This window comes from Miniopterus schreibersii, assembly GCF_964146895.1.
Source record: "Miniopterus schreibersii genome assembly, chromosome: 18".
Classification (NCBI taxonomy): Eukaryota; Metazoa; Chordata; class Mammalia; order Chiroptera; family Miniopteridae; genus Miniopterus; species Miniopterus schreibersii.
The window spans coordinates 564,510-573,884 of record NC_138121.1 but is presented as its reverse complement, the minus strand read 5'-3'; the positions used below and the strand labels follow the sequence as shown (position 1 = coordinate 573,884).

Below are 9,375 nucleotides of genomic sequence, written 5' to 3'. Positions count from 1 at the left end.
GGCGGAAAAGGGAAGCCGCCCGGACAAACCGACCTGCTCAGCCGGCGGCCGCAGCACCTCCGCTCTCAGAGGTCGGCGCCTAGGACGCCGGCGGCCCTCGCGGGGGGAGGGGACTACATTACCCAGAGGGCAGTGCGCCCAACGGCGGCCGGCTGAGCCAATGAAAGCCCAGGGAAAGGACGTTTCTGCGCGGCGCCCGGGGTCAGGGCGGGACTTCCGGGTCCTCCTCGTGGCGGTCATTTTGGCCTCCCCGGAGGGTCGGTGCACCCGGTCTGAGCTCCGAGCTCCAGGGCGCCAGGTCGGGTCCGAGGAAACGCCGGAGGAGGCGTCCCGTAGCGCAGGGGCGGGTCCGAGGCTTCTGGAGCCACAACCGGCCGGGATCGGGGCCTCCGAGCGTCTCAGACTTCGCTCCGCCCTCAGAGACCAATGGCGGCGGCGGCGGCGGCGGCGGCGGCTGCGCTGAGGCGCCCGGGCGAGGTGAGCGCGCGCCCCGGGCCTCCCCGCCTCCCCCGCCAACCTGCCGCCGGGGCGGGCGCCCGCCTCGTCCCGAAGCCCAGGCCCGGCGCGCGGGCCGCGAGGGCTCGTGGGCGACACGCGGTGACGGGCGGGCGAGGGAGGCGGGCGGAGGGGCGGCCGAGCCGGAGGTCGCGGGGCCCGCCCTGGGCTGTGACTCGAGGCGGGGTCCTGCGCGGGAGCCAGGCCGCGCCGGGCTGCGAGCGACGGAGGGTCGGTGTCGGGGGCTGGGCTCTGAAGTTTCCCAGAACTGCTCGGAGGAGGAGACCCGGGGAGAGGGTGGCGGCTGGGACCGGGAGGCGCAGCCCTGTGACATGAGGGCCCCGCCGGGTCCGCCCTGAGCACCGAGGCCGCGCCGTCACCGCGGGTCACCCGGCCCGGGGCTGGGCACAGGCGGGGCGGCTGAGCCCACGGGCCCCGCGGTGGTTGCCGGGCTCCCGACAGGCCGCTGTTTTCACAGGTTCCTGCACCTGCGGGTCGCTTAGGGGCGCTAGGTTTGGGGCGTGTTTCAGGGCCTTTCGGACACCCCTGTGGTCTGTGCCGTGGGACTCGCCCAGCCCCTGGCCGTAGGGACCTTGAGCAGACACCAAGCCTAGGTCCAGAGTCCAGGTCCAGGGTTATAGGAAGTGGCCCCTGTTTTTGGCAGCTAGTGGAATGAGATGTGGGAGGGCCTCCAGGGATAGGGGCCAGAATGTGCAGAAGCTTGGAGGGGAGGCTGAGCCGGTGCAGGGACCTGCAGGTGTCCTTCCTTCCTTATGGGAACTGGGAACAGTGGGACAGCGGTCAGGTCTAGAGCAGCTTCGTGACAAGCTGGTGTCTGTTCTGCAGGTTATGGGAGCAGTGGAGGCTGGTGTTCTGACCCAGGTCTCATTAGATTCCCTGTGGCTGCAGAGTCCAGTACAGTGTGGGTGTGATTGATGTGGTGGAAAGACCTGGGGGGAAGCTACTGCCATAGCCTGGGTGAGTGTGATGGTGAAGGGCCCATGATGGTGGCTTTGGAAGTGGGAGAAGCAGCTGGATTTTGGGTTGGTATTTTAGGTGTGGCCACCTGGATTTTGTTGTTGTTGTTTTAAAATGTTGTTTATTAATTTTAGAGAAAGAGGAAGGAAGATAGACAGACATTGATTAGTTGTTGTTCTTATTTATGCATTCACTGGTTCATTTTTGTATGTGCCTGCATAGGGCATCAACTCCCCAACCTTGGCATATCAGGACAAATCCCCTACCAACTGAGCAACCCGGCATGGGCACCACCTGGATTTTCTAATTTGGAGGTTGAGAGAGAAAGCTAGGAGTCAGGGATGACATGAAAATTTGGTTTTAGTGGCTGGAGGAATGGAAGCACCATCCACTGAGATGGGGAAATCCATAGTAGTAAGAGTAATTTTCATTGAGGATATTGGGAGTTTTATTTTTGGCCTGTTAAGGGTATGAGATGTTTCAGAGAGCAGTTCATGGCTTCTGGAACTTTGAGGAGGAGAAGTTCAGGATGGAGACTTCTCCAAAAAATAGCGTAAGAGTGTATGGACCAGGGAGGAGCTATACATCACTTAAATATGGGAAATCATGTCAGTAAGAATGGTTGTAGTAGTTCAGGAAGTGTATGGTGGTCCTGATGACTGGGTTTCCTTTTGGGACCCCTGGTTGTGGTTAGTGGGTGTTACAACACAGGTTAGAGATAGAAATGGTCATGTAGAGGGTGGGGGAGGGACTATGGTTTGGCAAGTGGCCAAGGTCTTCTAGGGATGAGTGGACATGAGATGGATGGGAGGCTAAAGAGTAATTCACACAAGATGAGACTGGGGCTGGTTCATATTCATTGCTCTAAACACTCACCAGGAATTTGTTGTCACCCTTGGTGTAGCCTGGGGTCTTGAAGTTAGTCTGACAGAGTAGCTTAGTAGCATAAGCGGTCATCTGGGAGACTCAGTGGACATGGGGTAGAGGGCCTCTTGAATTAGGCCTTGAGTGAGGTTGAGGTGGACAGAGGAAGGCTGTGATGGGTGAAGGGACATCAAGTGCAGCACCGGTGGAGGAGGGCTGTGGATATCTGAGATCTGATGTGGTCCTCTGTAGGTGAGGTTGAAACAAGGAACAGTCAGGGAGGGAGGCCTTCATGGCAGGACTCAAGGTTGCCTCTGTGAGTGTGGACCATCAGAGTGTGAGTTGTAATTGATCCTTTTTGAAATTGCCAAGCATTCTCTCAACCACATATGCTGAGTAATGAGTAGAGAGACCAGGAGAAGACTATGTTGCAGGGCAGGAGGAGGCCTGGGCTGCGTAAGTTCAGTCGTGAGAGAGATGTGGTAGGAAGAATGATGTGTATTTGCAGAGGGAGTATGAATTCATGGCCGCAGGGCCATGGCTTTGACATAAGAGTGAATGAAGGGTGATCCCATGTCTGGTGGTGACTGGAGGAAACAATGTGTTGAACCCTAGGGTACTTGCCTGAAAAGAGGGCGTTTCTGGTGCTACATGCGTGGTCCAGTTGGCACATGTCATTTATGTGCCAACCTGCTTATTTTTGTTGAGAGCTGATCCACTGTTCAGTAGGATCTAGATGAGATAGCAGACATCAGTAACAACTGGGCTTGAAAATCTCCACCTGTGTGGGGAAGAGAGAAGGAAAAGAAGGGGATAGATTAAGGAGGTGCTGAAATTAGAATCCTGGGAAAGATATCATGGAACAAATTGTCCTGGTCATGGCATGTTTGTGTTAACTTTGAAGTTGTTCTAGGAAAGTTGTTGTGTAAGAGGTATGATTCAAAGAACTAAGTGCAGAGAGTAGTGTAAACTGATGGTCTCAGTGCTCTGTGATAGTGTTTCTAAGGAATAATGGTGATGCCATGTTTTTTATGTCTTGGAGGGACAGTGTGTGGGACTACAGGGGAATTTCCTGGCAAGACAAATGCCTAATTCACATCCTCTCTATGGCCGAGTTCTCTCCCTACTCTATGTTTGTGACACCCATTGTGTTAACAAGAGGCAGTATGGCCTACATGCCATGCCCAGAGCAAAGGTACCATCTATCTGCCCATCTGCCTATTATTGTAAGAAGACAAGGTATCAGTAGGAATTTAGGAGAGAATGACTTAAATGGGACGGAGGCCTGGTATCTTCTCTCACGTGGGCAATAGAGAGAGGAAATGGATGTAGAAGATAGGGGGGTACCACATGGTTAAAAATCTAGGAGAGAACCTGATCATTAACTGTACTGTCCTCATTATGACAGGAAATGAACCTTGAGGATGTGGCCATCGTCTTCTCCCAGGAGGAGTGGGGGCTCCTTGATGAGGCTCAGAGACTTCTGTACTGCGATGTGATGCTGGAAATATGTGCACTTGTAGCATCTGTAGGTAAGACCTTCACGTTTCTTCTTTTATTCTGAGGTGATGTCCTGCCTTCCCTTTTTTATCCAGAAGTAGCTTTGTCCCACAACCAGACCATGGGTCTACTAATTGCCCCCACTTTCTTGTCATATATGTTGTGGCTGCCAGTGATGAGCTGTGTGCAGTGCCCTGAGCCATGACACCCTGAGCAACCCTAACACTTATTGCCTCAAAAAGTACAGGAAGTATCTGGGAGTCACGAGTCTTGCAGACAGTGCAGTGCATCCCACCTCTTTACCCTCTGCCTTGTAGAGTGACTATGTTCAGATCCATGCCTTCCAGTTCTGCCCCTTCCTCTAGCTAATGGTTGTTTTTGACTTCCTTTGCCAGGTCATGGTCATTACTTATACGAACCGTGGAGTGTACTTGTTACCTTCAGTTGTTTGTAATGTTGTTTTCCCTGATTGCTAATGCTTGCTGAATTGCTCTTATCCAGTGTTGGCTGCTCACCTCTGTTGTCTTTCATTAAGACTCGGATCATTCAGGTTCTGAGTAATTGTGCAATAGAAGGTGCAAGGAGAACCCTGATTTTTTCACAGGGTGAACATGATAAAATGGTCCCAGAGGAGGCCTGGCCCTGGTGAGTTGCAGCTGGGGAAGAGGATGACATAAGGGCTGTGTTCAGATCATGCCAGGATGCTACCTTGTGTCCATAGTGGTTTGGTGCCAGTGCCACTGGCCATACCTAATTTCTACCTTTTCTTTCCTATCCTGGACACTTTGTTGACTTATCATTTTATCTATGACTGCCTGGCTTCTGGCTATCTTCCCCTCTGTGGCCTCCGTGCATCACCTGTTATTCTGCACTGCTCCCTCTGCAGTATTCTCCAACATTGACCTGCGCTTTTGTTATGAGGTGTGCATACATCCTTAAGTAGTTCGCGGACACCAACTACTCATTTATTGAATTTTACTGGTGGAAATCATAACCAACCTTCTGCACAGCTTGCCCATGTCACCAGCAGACAAGCCTTGATGAACACTGTTAGCAGAAGAATGAGCTGGAGATCCTACTTCTCTCCTATGTGATGCATGCCATCTTTGTGTCCTTTTACTGGTGAGGTCTCCCCTATTTTGTAATCTTCAGAGACCTAGTATTGCACAGCAGCCCCTTATTCAACCTGCATCCAGGTCTCTCATTTTCAAACACTCCCATGAAAGCAACGTATTATGTCTGACAAACCTTTGTAACGGGACTTGCCTCTTCCACCAATGTCAACATCCATTTCCTCAGCATTTCTCTGCTTTCAGGTTGTTGGGATAAATCGGAAGATGAGGAGGCCCTTTGTGAGCAGATCGTATCTGTAGAAGGAGAGTCACAGGTCAGGGTGTCTATGACAGCTCCAGCAACCCAGAAGACTCATTCCTGTGAGCAGTGTGTCTTAGTCTTGAAAGCTATTTTCCACCTGACAGAGTTCCAAGCAACAAACCTTGAGCAGAATGCATTCTTCAATGATGCATGTGTGAGAGACTTCGGTTTCAGTGCAAACCTTCACCAGCAACAGAGGGATGCCATTGCAGAGGAGCCCTGGATAGGAGATATGGACAGGGCTTCATTTGTGACCAGCAGCAGCTTTTATGTATCAGGGGCACCTTTCACCAATAGGGACATTCAGGAGGACTTTCCAGCCATATCAGGCCTTCTCCAGCACCAGGCCACTCTTAACACTAAGGACCCACACAGTGACAGTGAGAGTGGTCAGATTGTTAACAGTGGAAAAAGTCATCATGAGTGGGGTGAATATGAAAGAGCTGCCTTCCACAACCAGAAACTTCTTCAACATCAGAGTGTCTATTCTGGAGAAGGCCTTTTTGAGTGTAGCAAATGTGGGAAAGCCTCTATACAAATGTTTAACCTCATTCTACCTAGGAGAGTTCACACAGGAGAAAAACAGTCCTATGAGTGCAGTATTTGTGGGAAATCCTTTAACCGTGAGTTTTTCCTCATTCGACATCAGAGTGTTCACACTGGAGAAAAGCCCTATCAGTGCAGTGTTTGTGGGAAATGCTTCAGCTGCAAATATATTCTCATTCAACATCAAAGCATTCACAATGAAGAAAAGCCTTATGAATGCAGTTTCTGTAAGAAATGCTTTAGCTACAAATTTAATCTCATGAGACACCAGAAAATTCATACTGGTGAAAATCCTTATGCATGTACTGATTGCGGAAAGTCTTTCAGCCACAGCTCTGCCCTCATTCGACACAAAAGAGTTCACACTGGAGAAAAGCCATATGAGTGTAGTGATTGTGGAAAGTCCTTCAGCAACAGCTCTGCCCTCATTCAGCACCAGAGAGTTCACACTGGAGAAAAGCCGTATCATTGTAGTGTTTGTGGAAAGTCCTTCAGACAAAGCTCTGCCCTCATTTATCACCAGAAAGTTCATGCTGGAGAAAAGCCGTATGAGTGTGGTGATTGTGGGAAATGCTTTAGGTACAAATACATACTCATTCAACATCAGAGAGTTCACACTGGAGAAAAGCGGTTTGAATGCAGTGTTTGTGGGAAACGCTTTATCTATAACTTCAACCTCATTAAACACCAGAGAATTCATACTGGTGAAAAGCCGTATGTGTGTAGTGATTGTGGGAAGTCCTTTAGAAGAAGCTCTTCCCTCATTCAGCACAAAAGTGTTCACAGTGAAGAAAGACCTTATGAGTGTAATGAATGTGGGAAATCTTTTACCCGTGCATCTAACCTCCTTAGACACTGGAGAGTTCACACGGGAGAAAGGCCCTATGAGTGTAGTGATTGTGGGAAGTCCTTCAGCCACAGCTCTGCCCTCATTCAACACAAAAGAGTTCACACTGGAGAAAGACCTTATGAGTGTAATGAATGCGGAAAATCTTTTACTCGCACGTCTAACCTCCTTAGACACTGGAGAGTTCACACTGGAGAAAGGCCCTATGAGTGTAGTTACTGTGAGAAGTCCTTCAGCCACAGCTCTGCCCTCATTCAACACAAAAGAGTTCACACTGGAGAAAGACCTTATGAGTGTAATGAATGCGGGAAATCTTTTACTCGCACATCTAACCTCCTTAGACACCGGAGACTTCACACTGGGGAAAACCCTTAAATGTGTAGGAAATGCTTTATTTCCTCACTCAGTATAACAACACTGGATGAGACTCTTTGAGACCCATTTACCTGAATTTAAATCTGTATTAGTCGAACATACAATGTGCTGGAATCCTCATGAGCTTGAGGTACAAAGGAGGTATTAAGGAGGTGCATTGCACTTTCTAACCTGTCCAGATTGATATCACTGCTAGTTTTTGTGGCTGAGACCATTTCACCTCTACCACCTGGCTCCACCTGCACAGTGTGCGTCAATCACAACCCCTGCATGCTCAGGGAAGCTGACCCCTGTGTTCTCACTTTTGCTTGAGGAAATTATGAATACACAGAACTCTTGGTGCGATCTTCATTCCTTTCTTTCTACTAGGTAATGGACCTGACCCAGTTTGGTCCAGAGGACCCATCCTCAGCTAAGAAGGACTACCTTTTTTATGGACATTGTTCTCACATTATGTTGTGGGGGATTTTTCCAGGTACTCATTCACCAACCTGGGAACCGTTGTACACTGCTCTGGATTATGGATATTTTCGTGAAGGTCTTTGTGCTTTTGTATCTTAATTTTGCTGGTTGTATTCACTGCGTGAGATCATTTGAAATAAGAATGGTGATCTGTCAGCTTATAGAGGTGAACAGATTTTGTGGGGATCCCAAACTTTCTGTGTTTCAGAAGGGATATAATGATGGCAGAAAAATGCTCTTTATTCAATGTTGGCTTATTTTGCATTGCTGCCCAAGGCCTTGAAAGAAAGACTACATGACTTTTTGTTCCTAATATACATTCTAGTTCCATGATTATTGGGGAGGTGAGAGGTAACTGAAGAGGAGGCGTTTTTCACGCTTCTGTGAACAATATGAATTTTATTCCCTTTTTTATAGTATACATTACATAATTCTACCAATCCTGAGGTACTGCAAAGGAGCCATGTGCCATGGTGTATGAAATTTCATAGGCTGGTGTCATTTAAGACTCTGAGGGTTAGGTAGGACCACAGTTGGGACAGAAGCACTGTATTAATAGTGAGTGGAAGACACTGCAATGAATTAGATGAATGGTGCCTCTTCTGAAAGTTCTTCCACAAATGTTCCAGGGCCTGTGGCTTGTGTGATCTGTGGTTACAGACATTCTCATGACCGTTAGAGCTGTTTCTAACAGCTTTGTGGCTTTCCCTAGGCTCTCTTGAGGTTTTCACCTCAAGGCCATTGCTCTACAGACAAGCAAACAAAGCTAGAAAGGATGGTCCTATAGTCATTCCCAGGATGTGTCTTTTGTGACCCAGTCAGCATTCCTGTAGTTCTTACTGTTTGCCAATATTTGCTGCCATTGAGGCAAGGCTGCCCCTTCCAGAACATGAGAAGAGAGATGGTAGAGTACATATAGGCTTGCCAACCTAATTTTCTTAGTAAACAGGGATTATTTAGGTCTTAATTGGAACTGGTTTTTAAAGCTTTATTCATTTGTATATGTATAATTGATGTGCAACAAAGTGCACTTATCTAAAGTGTACTATTTGATGAGCTATGATATACAGATAAGCTATGAAACCACACATGAAATGGACTTATCTGTCACTCATATACAGGGTAGGAATGTAGGTTTAAAGTAGTAAGTACATGGGCCATATAGTTTATTCTTGTATTATTATTTATTATTTTATTATTTTCCATATGAAGAACTGTAAACCTACTTTTGGTCCACCCTGTATTTACCTCCTGCCCTTTTATAATCTCTATTGATTTATGTTTATTTACAGTAGATTAGTTCATATTTTCTGTAATCTTATAGGCATCATAAGGTGTATAGTCTTGAAAAAACTGGTTTCCTTCATGCTGCAGTTATTTTAAGATTCAACAATAATGCTGATGTGAATATTTAATTCTTTTTACTGCTTTGTAGTAATCTGTACTATAAATAACCACTTTGTTTATCCATTGATCTGCCTATGGTTAGGATTATTTCCAGGTTTGGGGTATTAAAAATAAAGCTGCTATGAATATGTGCATTCAGTTCTTTATATTCATGGATGTTGTATTTCTCAAATTGTTACAGTGTAGATATATGTTTAAATTTTAAGAAATGTGGAACTATGATCTAAAATGGTCGTTCCCTTTGCCTTCCCACCAACCCACAGTATGTGAAATTTCCAGTTCTGCAACTTTGCGAACCCTGCATATGGTTACTTTTTAAAAATATTATCCTTGGATATCAGTGTAGTGGTGACTTGTTTTTGTTTAATTCCACTTCCCTATGAATTCATGATGGTGGTCATTTAATGCATTTATTTATGCATTCTTTATCTCTTGGTAAAATGTCTTATGCCTATTTTCTTTTTATGAGTTTATTATTTTAATTAATGGGATGATAGTGCCACATCAGACATGTGTTGGGATTTCAC

At 47.3% G+C, this 9,375-nt stretch overlaps 1 protein-coding gene across 1 annotated transcript; it reads left to right on the top strand.

The window, feature by feature from the left end:
• Positions 1 to 229: 229 nt before the first annotated feature.
• Positions 230 to 8,982, top strand: LOC308547797 (uncharacterized protein). The gene is made up of 3 exons (XM_081118637.1): positions 230 to 477; positions 3,746 to 3,869; positions 5,154 to 8,982. The coding sequence occupies exons 1-3, from the start codon at positions 427 to 429 to the stop codon at positions 6,977 to 6,979; spliced, it is 2,001 nt and encodes a 666-aa protein (XP_080974763.1). The 5' UTR covers positions 230 to 426; the 3' UTR covers positions 6,980 to 8,982.
• The last annotated feature ends 393 nt before the right edge of the window (positions 8,983 to 9,375 follow it).